This window comes from Myiozetetes cayanensis, unplaced genomic scaffold, assembly GCF_022539395.1.
Source record: "Myiozetetes cayanensis isolate MyiCay16 unplaced genomic scaffold, myiCay2020 scf5-8, whole genome shotgun sequence".
NCBI lineage: Eukaryota > Metazoa > Chordata > Aves > Passeriformes > Tyrannidae > Myiozetetes > Myiozetetes cayanensis.
Window position 1 is genome coordinate 37,416,407 of NW_026087742.1, and position 27,208 is coordinate 37,443,614.

A 27,208-nucleotide genomic window follows, 5' to 3' on the forward strand; every position below is an offset into this window, starting at 1 on the left:
ATGTTGAGAAACTAATGAAGTGTTCTTCAGGGTGGGTTTTTTTAATTCCATTTTTTAAATTATTTACTTCTTTAAACGGCACTATCTTGTCAGCTGTTGAATGCTCCTCTTTGTAACCCTCTAAAGCACTCCAGACATTTTCTTTGAGAAGGTTTTAAACTCCTCCAGTATAAACAGATGGTCTGTTGGTATTTGTATGTCAGAAGCTAGCAGTTTATATTGTCAAACACACTAGATTAAGTCTTGGGGGTTGGAGGGAAAGTTAATGAATAAGATTATCATGAGATGGCTTTACTCTACAAGATCCACAGAATTAATCAAGACCAGTGTGGCATATAATAACATAAAGATGCCATGTAACTATAGGGAAACTCTTTTGATTAGTGCATTTGTTACTTAAATGGAGGGAAAAGTTGGCTTTAGGGGAGTGTTATGCATGAAATCCTGATTTTAGCTGTACTAATGCAGTTAACTCACTGCTCACGTGTGAATGGGGATACCACATAGCCCTGCAGCTTTGATCAGCCTTTGGGAACACACATGGAGTTCCTGTCTCTGCTGTAGACATCCTGTCAGCCTGGTTATCTAACAGACCAAGGCTAACATGTTCACACTAAGGAAATTATATGAGAGAGTACAACGGGTTTCTTTTCACTGATTTTGATTTGTTGTACAGTTAACTTAATCACAAAGGTACTATGAATAACATTATGCCAATTAGAAGTCTTAACTGAAAGAAAAAGTAACATGGAATAAAAGGACAATTCTTAAAAGAGGAAGGAACTCAAAAAGGAATAAACCATCACTGGTAAAGTTGTGCAGATTTGCAAAGGGTTATTTTGCCCAACACATATATATTTTAGACATTCTTCGGTATTTACTTTAAAGACACTGAAGTTTGTGGAATCAAATAATATGGCGTGTGCATTCTGACACGTTTCTCTTTTTAAAAGCTGCAATTTCAGAAAGTTCACCAAATTCCTTGTAAAACAAATTTGAAGAGGTGCAGCCAAATTGCAGAGTCCCCACATATGCTTTTCCTTGAGAAAGTTAGATGTCTTTCAGTGATGGAAATTTCATTGATATATGAATTATATATTAACTTGACTGTCATATGTGCCCACTTGTTCATGAAATCAGCTTATGGAATTAACCCTGTAGGATACATCTACAAGAGGGAACTTTCCAGATCAGATCCTCAAACAATAGCACAATAATTTCTAAGAATATTTCTCAGAGGCTGGTACCCTGGAGTTCTTCAGGAACTAACTTAATTAAAAAAAAAAAAATTGTAGACCTCTAGATTCAAACTTCCCTGTTGTACTTAGAGACCTGGTCAGCACAAATGGCAGTTTGAATACATTCCCTGTTTTTATTTTCACCCTGTCCCTCCAACATAATGGTATCAAGGGCAAACTCTGCCCTTACATCCTGTTTATTGACCTTCACAGTGTCCAGGAACCTTTCCTTTCATGTCAAATTGATATTGAGGGATAGGTTTTGCCTTCAGATCTGTTAACTTCAACATGAGTTGCATGGATGCACCTACACTCAGCATTTCACCCAAACGCTTAACAGCACCACAGTGTTTTCCTGATGTTCCTGGGCACGAAGGATAAAAGAGAGCAACTGTGTCCTCTCAAACAAGGCATACCAGTCAGCCAGAGTGAAAACATGACAGGCAGCCTTCCAAAAAATTTAGATAGAGCATCTTTGTTGTCTGAAGCTGTGCACAGGAATGTACAACATGTCTGGAGCGAGTGAGCAGCTCACCAGGCATATGCCAGCAAAGCCAAGCAGGGCATTATCCGTGCTGCTTCAGGAGGCACAGGCTGGCTCTGCCATTGCACATCCCAAGGGTGATGGAGCAGCCCATCCAGCCTTGGTACACAGGCACACAGCACACCAGCAACACAAAGATCTTCATGTCCACTCAAAAAGGCCATCACTTCCTGGGTAATTACTCTTCAGCCCACAGGAGGCTGAGTTATTACAGGCAAAGCAATAATTAAAGCTCTGGCTCTTTTAAAGTAGTTCCTTGTAATGAAAATGCCAGATTGGCAATTGCTACTTTGGGTTGGGTTTCTTTTTTCTTCTTCATATTCTCTCTCTGTGTGTGTGTGTGTGTGTGTGTGTGTGTGTGTGTGGTTTTGGGATTTTTTTGGTTGGTTGGTTGGTTGGTTGGTTGGTTTTTTAAAGCTTATATTTCTAAGTCCTAATCAGGCTACTTTTTTCATTTTGCATGACCTGTTCTGGAGCATATGGATGAGGATTTCACCCTGCAATTCCTCCATTACGACAGTAACTTCTGGTTGAGCTAGCTTGTAACAATTTTGCGAACAAGAAAACAATTAAATAAATTTTGTATTTTGTTAAAAAGGATACTTGGGCTATGATTTGGAATCCTAGTACAGAGGGTCTGTCAAACTGGTCTGCATGACCCAGAATGCCCAATTTAAAAATAAGGATGAAGTAAGGTTTTCCTGTGGTCTAAACTTTTATTCTGGCAGGAGGACTCGTCTCTCTGCCATCCCTCGTTCTTGCAGCTGTCAGACCTCCATGCTGCCGTAGGAGGGAGCAGCACTCTCGGCTGGTCTGCCCGTCCGTGCTGGTAGTGGCTCCCACCAAGTGATTCGGATGCAATGGGAAAGGTCAGCCCTCATCTGGGTCTGGCGCAATTCCTGCTGTGCTGCATCTGGCCAGACAGGCAAAATATTCACTACCACCCCTGTCTCACACCCCTTCCATGTGGTCTCGCTGGCTACATCTCCCTGGGCAGAGGATACGGTCCTGGGGACATTTTCTTTCATGGAAACCACGTGGTACTGGGTGTGTCCATATTATTATACCATCCTATCTCTCTTGTCCTGCATCCACAGTGGGAATGCCTCTTTATGGTGCGACCTGTAGGAGGGCAGATATTGCACTTAAGCACTACGAGGGACCCTCACAGCCTGGTGGCAGAGGCAACCACACTTCAGGGATGGGGAGGGGGCCCGGGCTGTTTTTCAGCTCACTCATACAGATGTGCATTCTTCAGGTGGGCAGCAGCCCTGCCTGAGGGTTCCACATCCCACCTGCCCTGACTTCTGCCTTTACAGCAAGGATAGACAAAGAAGCACCTTTAGGGCTTGAGTTTCTTGACCTGCTTCAGGTTTACCTTCAGATGAGTGGGACTGTACCTTATTTTCCCCCCTTGAGTGCGAGAGAAGCACTGTCTGCCGCCTGCGCTGGAGATGCTGAAGCGAGGAGAGAGCCATGCACCTCCTGGGCACCTCCTCACTTCAGTGTGTCCATCCAGGATTGGGAACGTGGGCACGGCGGGTGTGGTGGGACGCAGGGCACCTGCCAGCATCCTTCCCCATCCCTCCAGTGGAAGCGCCAGATGCCAGGGAAGGACAGAGGAGCTGTTTGTGGGTGGGAGATACAATGGAGGGACCGAGCAACACTAGCAAAAAACCCCATGAGGGCAGCAGCCAGCTGAGCTGGTGCTGTGAGGGGCAGCCAAGGGTGCCTCCTCACTTACCTCTTGGGGGAAGGTGAGCAGAAGGGGACTGAAAGGGTGGATGCACTGAATGGCAGTCCCTGAGCATCATAACCAGCAGTGAAGCAGTTAAGTTGTGGGGAGCCCTTTTTTTTTTTCTACATCTGAAAATAGCACAAGGCAGCCTTTGAGCACAGGCATTGATGTGCTGACATTTGTCCCTCTGAAACATCCCCTTCCACCATCCCTTCTGCTCAGTTTGTAGGGTAGGAAGAGCTGCCCACTTGGAGATGGAGCCCAGAAAGCCTCTCGAGGAATAGGACATCACTTCCTCGGTGCTGACCTGCTAAAAATAGCCTGGTAGGGATGAATATTTGTGTGAAACAGTCTGGACCCGATGTGATCTGGTATATAGTGAAATCTCTTTAGGCTAGAATGAGGTGTAATGCGTTCAGGTAAGGAGGAAAGGGGGAGAAGGGCATCTGGCATCTCATTAGGGGTCTCTGCTAGTGAGGGGAGAGGGGCAGATATCTTCAGGGCATGATCCAGGGCAGGGCATGGCATGGGCTTGGGGACCTGGCCAGCCCTCTTGGGGTGCCTAGCTCTTGGGGGTTCACAGTTCTCAGGCTTTAACTTCTGCAGGATCCCAGAGCAAATTGCTGTGCTGCAAGACTATCAATCCATTCATCAGGAGCTAAAATACCACTTTTTGTTAACCGTTACTTGTTAACCCTTGCTGGTAATGAAACTATGTCTTCTGTCACTAGGAAAACATCACAGCTCTCTTGCAAAGAGGCAGGCTGAGCTCCTAGAAGCTACCACATGTACATTTTTCTCACCCCCCTCCTAAAATATCACCATAATTTTAATTTACTCAGATAAACCAGCAGTTGACTAAACAGACATTCAGTATAAAATTCACATTAAGAAAAGAGACACTTGGGATAATTTTGATTGATTTATTGGCAGAGTTTGATAGCTACTGAAAAACATACTATTCATGTTTAGGTGAAAAATAAATGGAGTCAAATAAGTGTCACTGCATAGTACTAGGAGGTATATACAGCCACATGTAAAAATGCATAAACACAAACATTTCTGTACAGCATCTTTTCAGTCTGTATAGAGAAACACTGGTTTATAATATGGGGAAAATATAAAGCAGACATACATGCAACAAGGACATGACAGTTACATAGGTCCCACCTGCATCCCAACAGCTGCAATAACAATAATAACAATAACAATAATAATAATAATAATAATAATAATAAAAGCCTTTTTCAGGGAAAAAATTTGAAACCTGGAATGTTTTCATATTGAGGTTTCCAGAGAGCTTCAGATGTTAAACATATCTGAAGGTAATTTAAAGGCTTGATTCAAAGCCCTGTGAAGGCAATGGAAAGACTCCATCGATTTCAGTGAGCTTGGGGTCAGACCCAGCTATTCAACCATGATCCCATTCTGCCCTCCCCCAAAACCCAAAGTTGAAGTCTGCAGATAAAAATAAACAATTGTATCATACAAAACTTTGTATATAGAATACAAAAGGTAACCGTTGACTTTTTGTATAAAATACAACTTTTTGATAGTATATTTATTTCACATATGTATAAATATAACCCAAATAATATGATTTTTATTATTCCTACCAAAATATTATTACTTTTTGTTGTTGTTTTTACAAAAGTTTACAAAACAAATAATTCTTTATATTTACAACCCAATACTGTGAAGAGTGCCCGGTCAATGATGAAAAATAGTCTATAAGGGTAGTGCACTTAGCCATTGCAAAAAAAGAGAAAAAAGACACTAGCTCCATTCAGATACAAGTGTTCTGAAGAAATGGTACTGGATTCAAGTTTTGGTTGCAAGAGTCTTTACAAGCTTGCATTTCAAATACATCAGGCTTATATTTACAGGACTGGAAATGGCCTCTACCATTTTTTAATTTACTTAAGACAGGATAAAATTTTGCTCCCAGGTATGGCACTCACAGCCCAGTGTCTTTTCCACTCTAGGCTGAGGCCAACAAGAAAACACTCAGCATTGAACCCACCACCATATGATATCACAGAGTAGACAGAATATCCTGAGTTGGAAGGGACCCACGAGAATCACTGAGTCCAACTCCTGACTCCATGGGATCAGCTCCTAAGCTGAACAATTTTTTTACATCATTTGAGGATCTGGAAAACAGTCTGCTCTTAATATAGAAAGCAGTGGTGGCTTTTTCAATGGTGTGTGAGGGTATTTGAAGTTACCAGACTTCGGTGACCATTGTTCATGGTGATACTAACTCAGCCTCAGCCTTAGTGGCGTCCATTGCAGAGTCATCTTGTTCCTTACCAGGGTGTTGGCAGTCACTGTTGACCTGCTCGTAAACGGGGTGTGTGCCTGTGTGTGAGGCAGATGAGCCAATCTTCCTTCTGCTTCAAGCTCATGTAGCTACTATTTCAGTCTAGTTTTGCATGACCTACAGGAGACACATTTGTTAGATTGCATTTGCATCTCTCCAAACTTAGGTGGGACCCCAGTGATCTGAGCTGAAAAGTTCTTCAAAGACTTGGAAAAACTTGTACTGACGTATCAAAGGGACCACATGCACCCCAGCCAAAACTGGGGAGAAGGGGGAGCTTTCTGGGCAGCTGAGCTACCATGTTACACAGTGCAGGGGTGTGCAATGATCACTAGCTGGAGTGGCAGAAGGGATTCTTCAGCAGGCTTTCTTGTCCCTCTTATGACAAACATTTCTGGGAATGAACAGCCTCAACTGGCATGTCTAACTAAATGCCCACATTACACCTTTCCTGGAGGTGCTAGTGCTCATTTGTGTGACAGTGCTTCTTGAAACATCTTGAAAAATTGTGCCCATTTGAAATGACAGGGTGAGCTGACTGGAAAAGCCTTATTAAAACCTCTCTCAAGAAATAGGTCAGATAAGTGCAGAGGCTATTGTCAGATAGTCTACTCATCCCGCTGCCACTAACAAGGATGAATAAAGCACTTGCACGGGCAGAGCAATGCCTCTTGGCACCAAGGCACGCGAACATAGGCATTGTATTCCTTTGCCACATCTAGTTTTAGCTAATTCAGAGGAGGCTGTGAAACACGTCACACCACATCATTTTAAAGAACAGCATTTTCATTTGAATTGCAAGATCTGTTCCCATCCATGAATCCTGTCTGAATCACTGTAGAGCTGCTTTATAGTGACATAGCATATCCTTCTGATGTCCTTACTGACCAAGTCTATAGCAAAAAATTTAACACAGTTGAGACTGTTCCTTGGTAGGTGTGGAACTACCTGTATCCTTATTGCTCTGCTCTGTTAGCCTTCAAGGCAAGGTGGCTCCAAACTATCTGTGGGAATAGTCTTTGCCCCAGGATATCTTCCTAGTGATGCACCGAAATTGCTCAGGGCACTGTTAGCTGGGCCATCACCAAACCCAGAACAGATGATTGAGTCCAGTGTCCAGAAATATTTCCCCAAACTGTTTCATCTACAAGCACAGACGTGGCTGAGTGGAGTCTCCTACTGTGAGCTATAATTGAAATGCATGCTAGTTTCAGGGGCAGAGCCTCTCATACTCCACCCAGTGGAGGCTGTGGGGACCTTGGCCATCACTGGAACTCTTTCAACTCCCCTCATATACCAAAGGAAAAAAGCATGGAGCCAAAATGCTGTGCAGTCAAAATGGCAGCCTCTCCCCAGACAAAAACGATGGCATTTCTTCTGGGGTGAACCTGTTTGATAGAAAAGGACCGGGCTGAACTAACTGACACTCACCAAGGTTTAAGATGAAAATGAGGACAGTGGCTTAGCTGAGCATTTGCCCTCCTCTAAGCTGGACTGGGAAAGTAGTTGGTGAGGGTCAAATCGTGAGCACCCTTCTCACTCAAGTTCTCCATTAAGTCACTGTAGTCCCTGGGGTAGGGCAGGGTGGCAAAGGGAGGATCCTGAGCTTTGGTAATAGTTCATCTCGTATTTCCCTCAATGCCCAAAACGACTGTGTTACTGGCAGGACAGTATCGTCCTCTGATACTCACTGCAAGCACTGATGAAAGGGAAAATGCAAATGCTAGAGCATACTGAGTAACATGCTGGATGATCTGCTTCCTTCTTCTCTTGGATAAGACCACTTACCCTGTTGTGTGCTAGAAAAGATAGAGGGTTTATAACAAAATAATTGAATAAGCAAATGTGAGTTTGTATGGAGCAGAAGTAAACAGTTTTTGTAATGCCATGAGAGACAGGGCTTGATGCTGTCAGGGCTGCAGTCCCAGGGAAGGTAAGGGCTGCGAACATGATGACTGAAGAGCTCTGGACCACTGGGGCTCTTACTTGCACTCAGAGAAATGTTGTTCCACAACCCATACCACTGTCTGGTGCTTCCATGTGTGGGAAGCTAAACACATTTTTCCCCACAGTCCCTGTGAGAAGAACTGATGAGTTTGCAATGCGCTGGGCACTGGTGTGGGGAACAGACCCTTCATGCATTCTCACTCCTTTGTGACAGGCAGGAATATCACTTACGCTATCACTTCATCTGGGGTAACCTCAATTTTGTTCCTAGAGCAACTCTTCAAAGAGGGCAGTTACCCTATGTGGTATTTTAAAGAACAGCCCAGTTACTGGAGTGTAAATTAATAAAGCAGGTTGTTGGCATCTAGAGAAAGCTAATGTCCTTGCTGTCTCTTCATCTGGTTCCCTCTTAGTACTGTCACTTACGAGTGGTTCCCTAGAATTTCGTCGAGGTTGATGTCTTTCATCCAGTCATCGTTACCAGGTTCTGTTTTCAGTAAAGAATCTATAAAGTCCGAGTCACTGTTGAGCGCAGGTCCTATACTGTCACCTTGCTGGTTCAGAAAGTCAAACGCTAGGTCATTACCATGATCACCTCCTTGGTAACCCCTAGAGTTTTGGTTGGTAGATGTGAAACCAGTTGATGGCAGAGATGACGGCGGTGTCATACTTGTTCCTGGCTGATTCAAGGTAGGCATAGTCTGTCCTCTCAGCTGGTTAGGTCTTATGCTGAGCCCTCGTAGTGAGCCAGCAGATTGTCCATTTAGAGTCTGGTGCATTGGGTTTGGAGGGGGCCTCATTTGGACTCCCGCTGTTAACTGGTTAGGAGGTACCAGTGCCCGCTGAGGAAAATGCTGGTTGCCTACATTGCGTTGCAAAGACTGGTTAGGATATGGAGTGCCAGTGGGGAAACGGACCCCTGCAGGCTTCAGTGCATCCTGCTGCTTCACTGCAGCTTCTTGTGGGGCCCAGTTCTGGGCAGTGGCAGTAGCTGTGATCATCACGTTGGCCGGCCGCTGAGCAGGGATACCTGTTGCTCCATGGTTCAAGCTTGGCCTTATTTGCTGAGTGTTGACCACTGACCCCGTCCCAAAGGCTGTCACACTGTTTCCCTGTGTCATGGTTTGCTGTCGGGACACCATGGGGTTATTCTGACTGGGCAGAACCTGATTTTGGTTTCTGTGTGGCTGCATTTGATTCATTCCTGAAGTCACGTTGTATGCACTTGGTTGGTTGCAGGGAAGGTTCCCGTAGCAGCCCACACTCCGAGCAGCAGGGACAGAAGGCATTCGGGTTCCAGCGGCGGTGGACATGAGACTGGAGCTCTGGGGCATGATGCTATGAGTTGAAATTGGGTTGGATAAGGACATGTTGTTGGAACTCATGCTCACAGCTGCTGAACCACCTGGAAAGAAAAGGCAAAAGTTACAACAAGCATGAGTGTATCAATAAGTGGTGTCATTCATATACCAACAGGTCAAAAATCCTATTTTTTATTAGCAGAATTTCTTGAAGAAGATACTGTGCTCTTAAGAGGACTTACCAGAACTTGCTCAAGGCCTTCAAGATACCTATCATCCAAAGGGTGGTTTGGCCTATATGAAGCCCTTGGTGATCTTTCCATCCCTTCAGAGGACAGCAGATAAGCCAAAACTGGTGCTCATTGTAAGAGAAATATTAAAGCTGAGAAGGACAGACTGAATCACTGGGCAGGAGAGAAGACTTCTCTGCCTTTTTTTACAGAAGTGCCAGACACCTTAGACAGAACAAAGCCTGTTTTAGTGATCAGAGATCGAGAACTTCCTTGCTGGGCATGGCTCATCCTGACTCCCTCTAAAGACAATGGGGAGCAAGAGGCACCATCATCAGGCTCCTTTTTCAACTACAGCAGCAGTATCCATCCCTTCTGGGAATGCCTGTCCCAGATGACAGTGGGAGCTGAGATTGCAGCTCACATATCTGCAGCCATGTGCTGGGAGAGCAGTTCAGCCCAGTCTGTGACCTGCTTGTCCTCCCACGTAACAGCAGAGCAGGTACAAGAACTTGACTCAGTGCTGTACCTGGGGAGTCCCACTCAGATGCCCTTCTAAACTCTCTTTCCAAATGGACTATGGCCATTTGTCCCTGCAGAAGCTGATCTGACCACAAGGGAACCATACATGATATGCAGGCATTTGCAGCACATGAAATTCACCTTCTGTGCATCAGAAACCTATGAGTTATGAATTGGCACAAATCTACCACTCGTGGCTAATTCTGCCCACTGGAGGATTTTCCTGTACCTGACACCTGCCAATGAATCATAAAAAAAAAGGCCTTCAGCCTCCAAACCTGGACACAAGCTCACTTCTGCAGCACCTTTGCAGCTACATAATCTCTATTTTGAGGCCATGGTAAGTCAATTATGCCATTGTAGGCTGATTGCTTATGCAGTGCAAGACTGAATTAATCCCTGAGAGGCTGGTTGAAGACAACCATTTTCCAGACATGGATGCTGTAGGTGGCACTGTGGAGAAGTGCACACAATCAGCTGCTCCATAGCTTAATTCCCTTTGCTACTGTTGCTTCCAGTACAAGCCCTGCGGGAAGCACAGCTTGGAGAAGTCAGGTTCAGGGCTAACGAAAGGAGATGTTTCTTCACACAGCGTATGGGTCAGCTGAGGAAATGTTTGCCACATGGCACAGTACAAGCTAAATTCTCATATCACTTTGTGTGGCTCCCAATGCGTGAGAAAACCAGTTGAATGGGCTGGCTAGCAAGATACCATTGCATTTCGGGAATTCCCTGAGCCTCTGCCAGAGGAAGGAACATACAATTCTGTAGATTTTCTATTTCACGGATAGCAACTAGTAACAATTGTTGGACATAGGACACTGCCTTGGTTTGATCCTTCATACATACAACAAAACCAGACTGAATTTGACTAACTTCGACTTTTTCATTGAATATATTGGTCTGTGTGATGAATTTTATCAGGTGGTTCATCATCAGTTCCTTCCTCCCACACAGGTGCTTCAAGACTGTGTCATGCCTGCAGCATTCTCTGAAAACTTTAGTCTCAGTCAGTGTCGTGTTTTCCAGCCCCTTGGTCCTTCAAAGCTCTTTTTGACGTTTGATTTCAGAGCTGTGCATCAGTGCTAGTCACAGTGACAGCTTTTGCACATCTCCAATATAGATGTAAAGTAAGCTCTATTTTTCTTGTTCGGCATCATTTGGACAGTGTTTGTGCATTAGGTTCCAATCACACACCGTGCTCAGAGTGATATCTGGAGATCTGTCAGCGATTACCTTTTGAGCTGTGTTAATTTTGTGTCACTCTGGTTTCTTAACAAAAATTGGCAGTATGAAGTCAGATGCTTTATAGGACATCATCTGAACAACTATTACCTTCAAGTTGTCATCTCATTGAAAGAAATACCACACAAATTTGAAAAGATTCTTTCATATCAGTCCATATTGTTTGATAGTAATTATATCCCCTTCCTATGTTCTTTATTATTCAGGCTGTATTTGCTCCCCAAGTAGTTTCTCTGAGTTCTTCATTAGGCCACTAGGGCTGCATTAACCTACTTAATCTTTTAATTTTTGTCATGGCATTGGCGATCTGGAGTTTCAAGACTAAATAAAAAGTAACATTAAGAATTTGGAGAACCTCTCAGCCAGCTCTTTTAAAACCCTTGAAGACAAATCATATGCATACATATTTTAAAAGTCTATGTTTAGGAACAGCTGTTTAATATACTGTTCCTGTTGAAATATCATCATCATAATGATGTTCCGCTCCCTTAGACTGGAACTGAAGAAAAAAATCATTTATTTCTGACTTTTCTGCATTATTTTTATATGTATGCTATTTCCATTTAGTAATGGATGCAAAAGATTAATTTTTTTTCCTTAAGGACTTAAAAATTAACTCTTGCCAAATCATTATTAACACTGAGAGTGACTCCACAACCAAAGTGCTTGTTCCAAATTAATATAAACATAGATACCTAAATTAAGAAGCTCCCCCCTGTCCTGGGAGGCAGCCTGTTCCACAAGCTGGCTCTAAGTGGGAGACACTTGCAGAGAATATATTTGCCTTAAGAATTATGTTGTCCTAACTTAAGCACCTAAATTCAGTCCCCAAGCTGGTCAGCTCCTGGTACAGGAGATGCTATGGGGAGTCCACCTGGCTTTAGCTCCACAGGGACAATCAAATTCTCACAATCAGTGCTCAGCAGGCAAAAACACATTTAGCCCTATATTTGGCTCTGCTGATGGGTTGTGCATTTTCAGAGCTACTGTAATATCTCCTGTGAAGAAAGGCTGAGAGAGTTGGGTTTATTAAGGCTAGGGAAGAGAAGGTTCTGGGCTGACCTAGCACCTTTCAGTACCTGAAGAGGGCTACAAGACAGCTGGTGAGGGACTTTTTACAAAGATATATGGTGATAGGACATGGCGAATGGCTTTTAACGGACAGAGGGTAGGCTTAGATTGGATATAAGGAAGAAATTCTTTACTCAGAGAGTGGTGAGGCACTGGAACAGAATGCCTGGAGACATTGTGGATGCCCCATTCCTGGAAGTGTCCAAGACCAGGTTGGATGGGGCTTTGAGCAACCTGGTCTAGTGGAAGGTGTCCCTGCCCAGGGCAGAGGGGGACTGAAACTGGATGATTGTTAAGGTTCCTTCCAACCCAAACCTTTTTGTGATTCTACGGTCTTTTTACAGGGGTGATAGGGATGGGGCCCCTGATTCTTTGCTCCTTTATGCTGAGGAGGAATGGTGCAGAATTCAGTGGCATTTCAAAAGACCTGGAACACCAAGCTGGGGAGAGGTGGTTTCCTCCCTCCAGAGGAACTACAAGTTTGTGGAGTTAATTAACTTGTCATTGGGATGAAGCCCCTCCTGGGGTGACCCTGCCAGCTGTTGAACAGAGCCCAGTGCTCCTGCAAATGCCACACTCTGAAAAACACAAGTGGCTGGGACATGGGCTGTACTTGTACAAAAGACGAAGCTTCCTCTTTCTTTGTATTGCTATTTTTATGATTTTATTTTTAACACAAGTATTTTGTGTTCTGATTTCTTCCAGATGGGAAGAAATGCCTTACCCAGAAGCACTGTGTACAGCAGCTGGGCACCCCAGGCTACAGCCATTCAGAGAAACGTCTTCCCTACCTGATTCACCTGCTTCTTGCCATGACATGGCACTGTGAGGAAAAGGATAGAGGAATAAAACTATTAATCAAGTTTCTCCAAGCCCCGGTGTTGTTTTAGTTAGCTTTTTGTCTCTTCTTCCCTGACCTGAGCAAAGCTATTCCCAGAAAAAGGGAACAGATTCCCTGCTGTTACTCCCTTATGCAAGAGTTTCCTAATCACTCCGTCTGGTAGCTTTGTTGGAAGCTCCCAGAACAGCCCTTTCTCCCAGGCTCGCCTGAAAAGCTGCTGTCCTCCCAGGGCTCACTCAGCAGGGACTTGAGATTTGAATGGACAAGTGCTGCCAATCTCACATGTTTCAAACCCAGGAGATGGGACGCCAAATACCACAAGACTGACAAAGAGACCATCAGATTAACAACAACAAGAACCACCGAATAACAGTGGTGATCTACTAATTTTGGAGCCTTTACAGATGTGGCTGCAGTCACTTCCATTTTCTCTCTCAGGCTAGAAAAGGAATGTTTTTAAGTAAAAGCCAAGAGTCTCAGTTAATCATTTGATTCCAGGAATGAGCCTTTAAACAACACACCAAATCACAAGATTCCCCAGCAAACGGCCAGGGTTGCCAAAGCATTTGTTTTGGGAGCACAGGAGGTAGCCAGCGAGCAGGGCGCTCTCTGCCCTGTGGCATTGCCCTCACCATGGGCTATTACACTGGCATCAGGGACGCTTGTGCAGATTTACTGGAGATCATAAACACTCATGTCCATTAGAAAGTGGCAGTTCCCAGCAGCAGTTTCCATCCCGCAGCAAGCTTATCACTGCTAGAACTTGGAAGCAAAGCAAAGGGGTGCTTGAATGTTGCCTGAAGAGCCCAACCTGGCCCTTCCCCACAGAGCTGGGCTGGTGGTCCCATGACCAGCAGGTTGGGCAGAGGGGTGGCATGTGAATGAGCTTCACTTCAGAGCTCATTAAAATCATAACAGAAGATGAAAAAGTTTTGCTACAAAGGACAGGTAGGAAGGAAAGACTCAGATCACTGGCTGAATCTTCAGAGCCAACAGTTATGGAAAAACAAAACACCAAACCATCTTTTTTTCTTCAGTGTGTTGTATACAAAATAACATGAGAAGGCAAAGGATCCTTTTTATACTTACATGCAAAGACACTTTGCAGTATAAAGAACATCCTTTGATCCCATCTGCTGCATTTCTCCCACCTCCTCTCTCTCCTCAGCATTTTTCCTTTGCTCTCTGAGTGGCCTCCAGCCAGCCAGCAAGGTGAACAGCATGAAAAGTCAAACAGGTAGGCCTGTGCTTCTGAAACTAGACTCTCCAAGGAGGTGAGGGCACAAGAGCTGAAACGAAGGACTAGTCCTGAAGTGTTGGGCATTTCCTGCCTGTGGCAGTTCTGGCAGAAACCAGGGGCTTTTCCTCTACTCTTTGACTGGTCTGTTGAAATGCTGCTTGTAGACCAGCCATGACCATGGCATATTAAACGCACCAAGAGTACCACCCATGATGGTGCCATGTGAGGTACTTAAAAATCAATATGAAGGTCTTCACACTGTACATGAACTGCCATTCAAAGGCAGGGATGGTTTTCATCTCATTCTCTGAAGCAAAATGGACCACATACATGAGAGAAGCATCTGGATGGAGTGAGATTGCATAGTCAAGAGGACACCTGTGCATCAAGTATTTCAGTGCACCTCTGCCCCAGACAGTGCTAATGGGAGGGGTACCAACCCCTCCTTCCCCATATCTGAGAGAGGCAGTATCAGCTAGGATGAACCACCAGATCATACATCAGCACTTCTCAGTGGTGCAGGACAGTAAGGTAAATAGCACAGGAGAGCAACAGCCACCACCCACTGCCTTTGTGGTGATGTAAGTGGATATCCAGAAAGTCATGCCCTGGTCATCTGTACATGCATGGCTCTTCTGGATTGTCTTCCAGCTGGAAGGAAGGAAGGAAACAAACAGTTTCATTGAGCCCATGGGCACTTACCAGGATATTGGTTTGCTTGTTGCATGTTGACCACGTTCCTTCTTTGGTCTTTATAATCTGGTGGTGGTCGTGTCAAGTGTCTGTTCAGCTGATCTTGTGGAGTTATTTTCTCCTAGAGGATTAGAGTAGAAATGTATTAATTTGCTTTTTCTTATGCTTTCCTGTCTCTGTGTTTTGCCCATCTCTTTGTTATCTCAGTATGTATAAAGCTGAAGATGTTTCTTCCTTTCACCCTGTCTGGTCCACAGAGGCACCTGTGAAACTGTGCCATCACCCACTAAATTCTATATGGAAAACTTTTTGCTGTTTTCAGTGTGTTTCAGACTGGTTTAACTTTCCTTAAAACCACTGGGAGTTTCTCAGCCTCTGAGAACACTGTCCTTGTCTGCACTGCAGTACAAAGTATCTTCTGATGTACACCCTGCCTTGCTCACTGTGCTAATCAGATAAGAGAGGCCTGATGGTTCCTCAGGGTTCCCTCCCTGTCTGTGCAGCTAGGTGTGCTTTCTCTGAAAGAACGGAGACAGAGCAAACACCCATGTCTAACCAAAAACAAGCACACAGCTGTGCAGCTGGGGAGCAGCAAGGGTTGACACCTGCTCCTTGTCTGTGTCAATGACTATCAGCCCATTTCACCCACACAGTTCTCTCAGCACGCGCAGCTGGCAAAGAGGACTTCAGCTCATCATCCCCATCCACAGGCATGCCCATTCCTCACTCACTTCTTCCTCCTACACTGGAGGGGTGACCAGAAAAATCAGCAAAGCCCTTGCTTTGTCCACGCTCCCTGTCTCCCCTCAGCAGGGGTGCCAGCAGGACACACGGTGTAGCAAGGATGGTGCTGTGCTGGCTGCTTTTCATGCCACTCACCAGTGCCCTGTCCTTCCCCATACATGTGCGTGATGCTGTCTTTCCTGTTACACTGGGAGTACGAGCATTGGGGCAAGGACAGAAGGGAGAGATTGAAGAAAAAAATATTAGTTGGGGAGAATTTTTTTTTTTATTATTTTGAACCTGCAGGGACATGTCTCTGGTAAGAGGAAGATAGAAATCAAAGTCCTTGAATTGAAATCTGATTAGCTGTCCTGTGGTCATAAAGATCTGGAAAGGGCAAGCACTGGAGTCAATGCCAATTTCTCATCAGAATCAGTGTGACCTGATGCATTCGGAGTGCTACTGTTCACCCATAAGCAACACCACCTTAGGACATGTGGTCCCGTGGCAGGAAATTGTGAGTTTGGTGCACACATGCTCTTACTGGGCAGCTGCTGGGCAAGCTTCACACCTCTGCAATGCGCCCAGCTTTCATGCTCAGCTGCCAGAATGGCAAGCTGCCTCACCAGTGTGAAAGAGTCAGGCCCTGGCTGGTGACAGAAGTCCACCAGAGTGATTTGAGGATCTTCTGCCTGACAAGAGCAGGCAAATGTACCTTCCAATGAAAAATCTGGTTTTTCTTCTCCCAGGAACACTTAAAAACACTGGGAAAAGAGTCTTTCTTGTGGTATTTAGGCATTTCCATAATGCATGATGGGTGAGTGGTCTGATTAAGGTTTTTAAGGCTTGTTTTTACATCCTGCTAAATCTGAACCCTTGTGGAGAAGAAAGACAAGTTATCTCGCAGGAAATCCTTGCAATGCATTCAGAAACTGTAGGCAAGCTTTTTGTGTGTTTCTATGTACACAATACAACAGCAAAGTCAAGCTGATTAAAAAAACACATTCTGTAGAGTATTTTCATTTTCTATTTATTTTTAAGAGGAGCTATTTAAGCAATTAACTTTTTTTTCTGCTAAAATTTCTGACAGAAAACTGCAGCACTTAGAGCTGACTTGAAACTTCTTTTTTCTTCTATATAAATCAAAAAGTCGAGAAATATTTCCTTGTACAATCCCCCATGCTCCATAAAATGACCAGAAACTCCCAGCTGGTCTCTCAGATACCAAAGGAGGGGGAAGAACTGACTACAGGTATCTGGAAATGCAAAAAGGAGGACTCATGTATGATCCCAGCTGAGCACGCAAACTTGTGCTGAAACCCAAAATCAGTGTACCGGATCCTTGTTTACACACAGGCTCTTTACACCATGCTGCCTGGGTCAAAGAGCCTGGAAGTCAACTTTCCTCTGAGGTTGAAGTAGCTTATCAGTGCATGTTGGTTTATCTTGCAAAGAAAACCATGGACGACCTCCATATGCCTCAAATCAAGCATATGCTTGGACTGTTCTTGTAATGACACCACAGTAGCTTGGATATTTAAGTTGTTTCATATAGACTGAAGAAGGTTTCAAAAGGGCTTAGCAAAGTGCTGAAAAATATGAGGCACACTCTTGAAGTTCTAGGCATTGCCAAAAGGACCTCACAGTTTAGGGGGCTTTCTTTCCCCATCTTAGCTTTCTTTTCTATTGTTTTTATGACAGCATTTTCCATGTAAAATAAGAAATTAGAAAACTTACAGCTTCTGCCAACATCTGCTGCTGTAGAAGGAGTTGTTTTTGCTCCATCATTTGCCGTTGCAGAGCCTGTTTCTTTTCCATCAACTGCTGATTCAACAATGATTGCTGGGATGAGTTCATGTAACCACTTCCAGTGTTTGGATTTGAGCAAGAACTGGAGCTTGGAGTGGGGCCAGCTCCCTGGCCTACCACAGAGTGTTGATCCTGAAACAGAAGAAATGGTTCGTGAAGGATGAAAATAACAACAAGCATGAAGAAAGGGAAATAATCTTTTGTATGTAATTAGCTCAAGTTCAGGACGCAGCCCACAGACTTTCAGGACAAGTGACCGATACAAAGGCTTTGACAAAGTAAGAAGGGGATTGAATAACTTCATTGCTCGGGGGAGACTGAAAATGTGCCAGGTGATTCCAGTGGAAAACCTCAGTATTGTACCAGGAGCTTGGGAAACATGACCAGAAGTAACAGAGCCGTCCTGGGGATGTTTCAGGAAACATGCACTGGGCTGTATGGCAGTTTGTTTGACCACAAGGGAACAAACTCAGTGTCTGCTGGTTCCTACTATCTGGTGTACAGCAGCAAGAAGTTACAGACTTATTACTGAAAGTGCCATCTATTCTTAGAAACTACAGAGGTGGTAAGTTGATACTTCACAGTGGGGTGAACGGTGCTGCTTTCATTCATCCCGTCATCTCCCTAACAAGAGCAATCTCTGAGAGATTGCTAATTGACTCCCACTAGCAACAGGATTAAATAGGCTTAAAGTGTATCAACTTCCTTGGTAAAACAAATGTGTAACTGGGAAGGTCCTTGAAGAGTGCTTTAGGGTCTCTCTGGTATTGGTGAGGAATCTAGACCCACTTCCTCTTCCCAGAGTGCAGCTTCATGAGGAAGGGATGGCAAAAATTCATTGCAGAAAGCAATGCAGAAAGTACTTGCTCATACAAGATGAGACATGAAATGAAAATATGCTGCTCCTTTTCTCTCAGCCATGATTTCCCTCAGCAGCAATATGTTTTCTGCCTACTTGCTCCACCAGTGTTTAGTACTTGGGCCTTTACCAAATGTAGGAAATAGCTTTCTCTGTGTATACACAAAACCACTCAGCCTATGTTGGATCACTCGATGCTCAGGTATTCCTTAGCCACCCAGCTTCAAAGAAAATGGGATACACTGGAGGGGTCACAACAGTCATGAGACACATCCATTCTCTGCCTCCACTTGGCTGCAATTCACCATAGAAACCAACCACATAGCTCTCTGTAACCTGACAGACAGCAGCATTTTTGCCTTGCAACACAAGACTCCACAGCTGGAGTCTGATGCTCGCTATTAGGCAGGGGTTCTCTCAGTACCGAGGTGTAGATCCAGGATCTGGTCTACAGCCTAGCAAAAGTCTGCTCCATGGCCACTGTCCCCCATGGCATCTAGGGAAATATGGACTGACCAACAGTGAAGCAAGGACTGGTCATTTTGCTTTGCAAACTCCAGGAAAGCCCATGTGCCTTAGCTTTTGCATCCTTCCCCTCCCCAATGACACTCACTACAGACTAATCCCACTTTTCTTTCTACCATCTGGCAAGGAAGAAATGCAATGATTGTTACGGGTGTTTCTATTTTAAAATAGTTCTGTGGCTTCTAGATGGGGACACATGAGTGTGTAGCTAGTTAGATAAAGTATTTAAAGACTGTTACTGAAATAAAAACCCTGACTTTCTTCTGGAGCCACCTGCAGCCCCCAAGGCAGTCTTACAAACCCACCCTTCAGATTTATTGGGCTCTTACACAATAATATCCTGCACACTTTCTTTCAGTTCCAGAAGGAATCCAGGATTGCTCGGCACTGCCACATTTTTCAGCCCTTATGTTAGCTGCAAGATAGAAAATACCTCCTCTCAACAGACCTGCTTGCCAAGTTGTTGCGCAAACTTTTTTGTCTTTCTTAAAATATTTTGAAAAGAAAAATATGTTACAATAAATTGGCTTTGACTTCTATATTCAAATGACAACTCTAGCTTGAACCCAGCCACATGTTCCATCCATTAATAGAATTCATCTGTTGCATTTTTGCACAGATAGTGCAGGCTCCCCTGAATGTGCTTTCATGGTCCTGCTTAAAAAAACCAACAAAGGCCAACTTTTTCTTTCCCTCATCCCCTACCAGCCCATATAAGCAGTAGGAGGGATTTTGTTTTAAGATAAACTGTGTAGTGTCCATTCAGAGTACCTATCAAAGAAAGCTCTTCTGTAATAGCCATTGGCACAAAACACCAGCTGCTTGGCAAACAGACCCTGAGAAAACAGTGTAAATCATCAATTTGGAGCCAGGTTGGGTTTTTTTTTGCATTTGGTCGTTTCTCTGCTGTTCATGAAATGTCAGTGTGAACCTATGAATCTACGATGTGTTACTTCTCCTGCCAGCTGATCTTCAATCAGCCACGTTGGGATCGGAGAAGTTTCCTAATAAATTAGGGGATTAGCTGTGCAGCAGTTTGACCCTTCATGAACCAGTGCTATTGAGCCTTGCTCTCATCCCCCGCTTGCAGCACTGCAAATCAGACAGCAGAAGGGCTACACTGCTGTCAGCGATGTGGAGCTCTGCTCCTGCACTTGGACAAAGGGCACCTTCCAACATCCCTGATGTTGAACTGTTTCATCCTGCTCTAAGCCTGGCTTTACTGCAGCAGCTTTAATACAACTCCACACATCTAAATCTGCTGGTATTGCCTTTTGAACCTCATTCCTGGGTTTCCATGCTGTGGTTCACGTGCTTTAACTTTAGAAACCCCTGACCAAAGAAAGCCTGGAGCGAGACATGCATGTCCCCTTGCCCAAGGGTCCTTCTGCCCAGCAGCCCAGCATCCCTCTGGCTCCAGAACCCCAAGTGCTTGCCTGCACAGTGACACCATGCACAAGGAAGGTAACCTTTCCACTCTGCCTCCAAGGAAGCAACATGACCAGGAGAACATCCGTGCAGCCAGCCAGGTGTCAGTGAAGGCTGGAAGCGTCACACCTCCAACAAGTACAAATGTCCATCTGAATTTGCCCCCAGTTTCTGCCCCACTTGCTGGCATGCCACATCCCTCCAAATGAGCTGCAGCCCTTTCAGGGCTGTGTCTGGTGCCAGCTGGGGCAGTGGCAGCAGCTGAGGGCTGAGTTAGTGTTCATCAAGCACCACAGAACCCCAGCTGGTCCAGTGGTGCTGAAACTTCAGCACGACAGCACTCTAAGTACAAAGCAGGTGTATTGCATCATGTGCTCTGATGTTACAGTGAGATATAAAACCCATGAGACGCAGAAAGAGGCCGTCAGTGAGAGCTCCTCAGAGCTGGTAGCACAACTGGAGTTTTGTTCATCAGCATCACAAAGAACATTACGTTCAAATGTTTAAATTAGCAGTAAATAAAGCACTGAAGACCAAGTTTTCTTTTCACTATCCCTGATGCAGCTGACTTTTGTTCATACAAATGAAGGGATGTTTTGGCTTCTAACACACATATGAACTTTATAAAATGCACTTCTCTTTTTTTCCCCTTTTCCCTTCCCCTCCCCTCCCCTCCCCTCCCCTCCTCCTCCCCCCTCCCCTCCCTCCCTCCCCTCCCTCCCTTCCTCCCCTCCCCCTCCTCTCCTTCCTTGCTTTGGACCTTTCCAACCAAATTGCACCTTTCTCTTTCCCCTCATTTTCCTTTCTCTCTAAAGCTTGTCAGGAGCCCTGAAAACCTTTTGAAAGCTTATGTCTCTGCATTCTTAGTTCAGAAGTGTTTTAGGGACATTTGGCTGGAAAAGGAGAGGTAAACCTTTCATCTCTTTCTCCTGAAATGCCTCGAATTGCTGAATAATTTTGCTGGTACAGAAGGGAAACAATGGTAATTTTTTTTACTAAACCACAGTGCCCACAGAGGCTGTTTGCTTCCCAGCCAGGAGCCCTGGCATCTGTGCCAAAAGGCAAGCTTCTGTTTCTTGCAGATTTTCCCTCAAAAGATGGGGAATTTTTCCACCTTTCTGTTCCTCTGTGGGGCAACGCATTCTGTGCCCAGCGTCAAGTCGGGAATGAACGCATCAAAGCAAGTCTCCTCTAAGTTTAGGTCTCTAACAAAAAACTTAGAGCAGATTTTGTCTAAACTGCCTGCTGGAGTTCTCCCCTCACTGTACAGAGGGATGGGGCTGTAATAATTATGCTTCAGATGTTTACTTTAGATAATCAACTTAGGAACCCTGATTAGATGATAGGAACATTCCCTTGCACTCCTCATTTTCAATGCTTCTAGTCACACTTGAGTAAGATGCCTGGAAGAGTGAGTGTGAACACACTTTGATTTGTCAAGCACTAGTAGATCACTTTCTAAGGGTGTTGTACAGAGTGACCAGAAAGCCTCCCAAATTAGCCATCTAGAAGATAGGCTGAATTTCTCCTAATACTCTGTCAGAGAGTATTTTTATGCATTCCAGGAAGATCGCTTTCATATGTACAAACAGCATTTGAAAAACCTGAATATTGCAAGATCTTGAGACCCATTTTTGCTGTGTCTAATATCCAGAGATACAGCTGGGTGAAGACTGCAAAATATTTCCTTTCAGTAATTTTGTGGAATGTTTATAAGAAGTTGGCTCAGCCAACTTCTGTATTTTTCTCCTGAGAACATCTGAGCTCTCAGGACAAAAATTTTAGGGCCAACCATGTTTCCGAGGCACATACACAAGGAATCAGGGACACTAGCATTGTAATTTCACAAGCCCAGGCTGTCTTCCAGAAATACTTGTGCCTTCATCCAAGCAGAGAAAAGAAGCAAATGCTGTGTCACTCCTTCAACAAACTGGAGTGACAGAGGTCGAAGAGGAAATGCATACTCATCCCTTTCCACTGAAGCTGGAAATGATCATGAAAGTAGAGAGCACACACCTGATTTCTGAATCCTCATGGTGTGAGTCATCCACTGGAGTGATAGGTTTGGACATCAAGCTATGCAGCAGGTACTCAGCATGCAGGGATAAGTATTTTAGCATACCCAACTGCTGCAGCTCTCACTGGAAGAGCCAGGGACACTAGGCTTTTTAAAAAGACACTTTTTTTTTGGACACACTGACATTAAAGTAGTACCTCATAACTACTTTCAGAAATAGGTAACACTGTGCACAATCTCACACATAAAAATGGGTGAGCAAATCCCTCAAAGGAGCCAATCCTCACTACTGGTGAGAAACCACGAGCAAAAGACTTTGACAGATAGTTAGTTATTTGTGCAATTCTTAATAGAAACTTTTTATTGCACTTTGCCTTTTCGGCACCAACAGGAAGCTGCTTACTCCTGAGATCCTTGGGAACTGATTTTCAGCCATTAGTGATTTATTTGTAGCCGTGCCATAATCCTTGATGGAAAGCTGCACAGCCCCATAGCCGCTAGCAGGCAGTCTTACAACAATGTTCTCAAACCCAGCTCCTTAAACTTGGGCAATGTGGGAACTGCATCTTGCAGGGTCCAAGCTCAGATTCATCACTTGCACAGTCACACAGCAACAGACCCAGGAACAGTGCCTCATTACCAGCCTTGTTTGACAATCAAGTCTTTAACGAGAACAAAGGCTGACAGTGATTAATCATTAGGACATTTCTTGTTCCTTGCTGCACGTGTTGGAGGCAGCCTCCTGCAGAGGCAGTCTGGCAGATTTCCTGTCTGCTCTATACCAGGGCCCGGGTCCGGACACACAGGGATGTCTTTTCCCAAAGCCAAGCGCACAGATGAAAGTCTTGTCTCCATTTCTGAGCATGGCAAATTCGGAATGCATGTGCATTCTGCAAAAATAATAAACCCTTAGCTGTAAATCTGATTGCTGTATATTCAGGCAAAATGACCTAAAGGAGATTTGTTCATGTCAGAATTTTTCCCAGAGACTTCAAGGATGGATTATTAGTATTTTACCACATGCACCATGGTGAACTTTTAATGTCATCTTCTGGCATAATGTATATATGAAGGTGTCCATTCTAGAAATATTTTGTTTATTTGTAATGAAAATAACATGCATGTGTTGAAAGTTCAACAGAGGAGGTTATTGTGAAATGTCTGCATTGGAAGAGGAATGTTGGCTCCATCAAAGTCAATGGCAAAACTCCAGCTGACTTCAACGGGACTAGAATTTCCTCCCAGATCTCCATCCAGCCACAGGGGCACAGTGGCACTCTTGGCTTGGAGTGACCTCATTTTGCACTTTCTGGACAAGATACCTGGTTCAGAGAGACACCATGTACTAATGTACTATCCTGTGCTCTGTATGGAGTTCAACATTTAAATACCTCAGGAGCTTTAACTTATATTAAAATAAGTTTGCCAATAAGCACGAATGATGAAGACTCCTATCTGGTTTTGGACAAGACCAGACACATAATGATTTGTTCTACTTCAGCGTTATCATTTGCAATGACTGTAATATGCAATACCCACATTGCAACAAGCCAGACCCTTTAGTTTTTCATCACATGATTGCAGGAAAACAAATTAAAGGGGTTTAAGAAATTGACACCGCTCTAGCTAGAGCAAGAGCTGGTATGAGTGGACCTGTTTTGCCTAGTACTACAGGACAAGGTACGTGCGTACACATAGGCTCTGTGCTTCCATTAAGGAGTGGTAACTTCCAGCTGAGGCAGTGGAAACTTCCTCAACTGACTGAATGAGACATTTGTGATTATCTGTCTGTACCTTTAGTGTGAGCATATATTATCTGTGTATATGTATATCTTATTCATCTAAATGTTCTTGTCTCATTGCCATATGTTTATTATCTTTCCCAAAAATTTTCTAGCCTGAGGTCAATACAGGAGAACTATCAGCAAGCAAAACTAGAGTCTTGTAAGAGGAAGAGTTGGATAATTCAGTAATAGGTGACAGTCTCATATATACACGTTTATATTTAAATGTTCAGTTCCCAAAGCAGTGCTAAAAAAGACACTGAAGTTTTACATATAATAGGTTTATGTATAACATGTATCTTTTCTGGCATCTCACCTTATCCTCATGTTTCCTACCCTACAGTGACTCTGACAGTCCCACTAATCAAGGGGTACGTAGGCAACATACAGGGAAGCATGGTCCTGAACTCCCCGAGCTAGTGGAGACCTGGGCTCCTAGGATCACATGGAGCCAAGTGAACTAGGAATATGTGGAAATTTTATTCTCAAAAGCCACTATTCAGTCTCAAAGATAAACCATGCTGGAGGACATTGAGCTGAGGGACATTGAGCTCAGTAGGATGCTGTGTGAATGCAACCATCTTCCGGACCTGAACCCACACAGGGCTGTCACTATAAGATCAGGTATACAAAAGCGCAGCATTTGCAAAACTATTGCATTCTAACGGACCTAATGGAAAGAGAATAAGTCTATGCCTTTTCTTTTGATCATAACCATTAATGCAAAATTCTATAGGAAATTACTGTAATTTTTTATCCTCTTGCTTTCCAGGCTATTATCTAGTTTCCTCAGCTTTTTTTCCCATTAACATTTCTCTAGGATTTCTTTGCACCTTCTATATCCCTCCTCATATAGGATTTGCCCTCCCTATTAATTCTCTGTAGTTCAAACATATCTGTGTCACTTCTAAATAACAAGTACAAAAAATAAAAAAGAAAGAAAGAAAAAAAATTGATGACATAATGCCCAAATTTTCCTCAAGCAATAAAAAAAGGCAAAGCAAACACCATCAATGCCAGCTTTGCTGCAAGAGTGCATGAGGGAGCAGTCAACTTGAACAAAATATTCAGTGAAGAAAGAAAAAAACAATTAAGCACAAAGAACACTAGCAACAATGGAAAAACCACATCACTTGAGCCAAGCACTTGAATTCAAATGGATACAACATGGGTGACAACACTATCAGAGATACATTTTAAGATCAAAACTCTCCTACTGAGAATACACAGCAAGAACATGAGCATCCTTAAACCAGAGCCTCCTGGGATTCACTTTCTAAACCAACTAAGCTCTGAACTCTGACAGAAAACAATGCCCAATACTGAAAAGCAATGTGTGAAGAATGGCTCTGACCTCCATCTCCACGCACTGACTGAGGCTGCGGGTGAGACATGCCTCAGGTGGGACTGGATCTCTTTGTTCCCAGTTACCCATCCCAGGACTATAACTGGTGGACCAAGTCACTGGGCAGAGAAGCGGTTTCCCACTGTGACAAAAAATGTTTCAACAATAATTGTTTCCCACCATGACAGCCCACAGCACTGGTGCAAGTGCACAATGCAGGGTTCAACAGAGCACCTATAACTGCCCATCTACTCAGTTTTAAATGAGTCCTTATCACACAACCCCAACTGTGGTCTTCCCTCTCCTTGCTGAAGGACCTTCTCCTTCCTTTATAACAGTCACTGTCTTTGTTATAAAACAACTTAATTTGATGGGTGTTAATTTGCAGGAATTGACATAGACCTTAGGCTCCTGCCATCCCCTTTCACTCTCTTCATGAGTGTCATAAAATGGTGTCAGTGGCCGCAGCAGCCTGAGGGTTTGACAAATCTACCTATCCCTCATCTGTCTGTGCCAACAGCAGTTTCATTAAAGTGTGAAAACACCAGGTTTCCTAAAAAGCACTCCTGGGATTTGACTCATTTTTCATTATGATCTCAAGATGTAGGAAGCAGTGTGGTTTTCTCGGGTACCCCAGCAGCTCCAAATACTTCTCTGGGCCAGGCAAAGAGTAAAGCCAGGACCCTGAACTTTAGGAAAACAAAATTCCAGCCATTCAAGAAGTAAGTTAGTAAGAGCCCCTGACAAACTGCTCTCAGGAAATAGGGAGCAGAACAGAGCTGGAAGATCTTTAAGGACACTTTCCACAGAATGCAGGAGCTGTCAATCCCCAGGTGTAAGAATTCAGAAAAGGAAGGCAAGGGACCAGTATGGATGAGTTGGGACCTGCTGGTCAAATTAAAGGACAAGAAAGAAATGCATAGGCAGTGGAAGCAGGGACAGGTATCCCAGCAAAACTATAGGATCGCTTCGCAGTTGTGTAGGGATGGGGTCAGGAAGGCCAACTTGCAACTTGAGCCAAACTTGTCAAGGGATGCAAGAATAACAAGAAGAGCTTGTACAGGTATGTCAGCCAGAAAAGGAAGGACAAGGAAAGCATACCTTTCCAATGAACATGACCAGCAAACTGGTAAGAATGGATGAGGATATTCTCAACATCCTTTTTGTCTCAGTCTTGACTAGCAATCTCTATTCCCACATTTTAGTTTTAGTGAAGATTCAGACTAAATATATGGAAGAAATTTTTTTATGATGAGAGTGGCGAAACACTGGAACAGTGTCTAGTGGAAGGTGTCCCCACTTATTGTAGAGGAGTTGGACTAGATGATCTTTAGAAGTCCATTCTAACCCAAATGATTTTATGATTCTATAAGATTATTCTTCTCTGAGAGGTAACAAGGTTAGACAGAGCTCACCCACTTATGCTTTCAGTCATGCAGAGTTTAGCTCTTTGCCTGGCCAGGATCCCCATCCTGGGAGTTGATCTGCTGCCTCACTGCTCCTCTGGTAGCCTTACTGGGCATGGCAGTGCTGCGTGATGGTGCATCTACTTCAGGAAGAAAAAGGTTATCAAAGGTAACAGAGGTCTGCTACCACTGTACAATGGCACAGGCCCTTCAAGGAGCACCTGGCATCTCATTGGGCTCAAAGAAAGCTTAAATGGAGCCAGCTAGAGAGGTCAGAATAGCTTGATCCACAGGGACCAGTCCTGCCTCGGAGAGCATGCCTGGGAGGAATTATCTGGGGAAAGGCTTCTTAAACCAGATGAAGTAAAAAAGAATTATA

At 44.1% G+C, this 27,208-nt stretch overlaps 1 protein-coding gene across 1 annotated transcript in view; it reads right to left on the reverse strand.

Moving 5' to 3' along the window:
* Nucleotides 1-4,429: 4,429 nt before the first annotated feature.
* MAML2 (mastermind like transcriptional coactivator 2) overlaps nt 4,430-27,208 on the reverse strand; it is a 209,409-nt gene continuing 186,630 nt past the window's right edge. The window contains exons 3-5 of the mRNA XM_050334141.1: nt 17,394-17,597; nt 14,943-15,054; nt 4,430-9,195 (exon numbers count right to left, since the gene is read on the reverse strand). Coding sequence (XP_050190098.1) covers nt 8,213-9,195; nt 14,943-15,054; nt 17,394-17,597 — 1,299 coding nt within the window. The 3' untranslated portion in view covers nt 4,430-8,212. The remainder of the gene's footprint in view (nt 9,196-14,942; nt 15,055-17,393; nt 17,598-27,208) is intronic.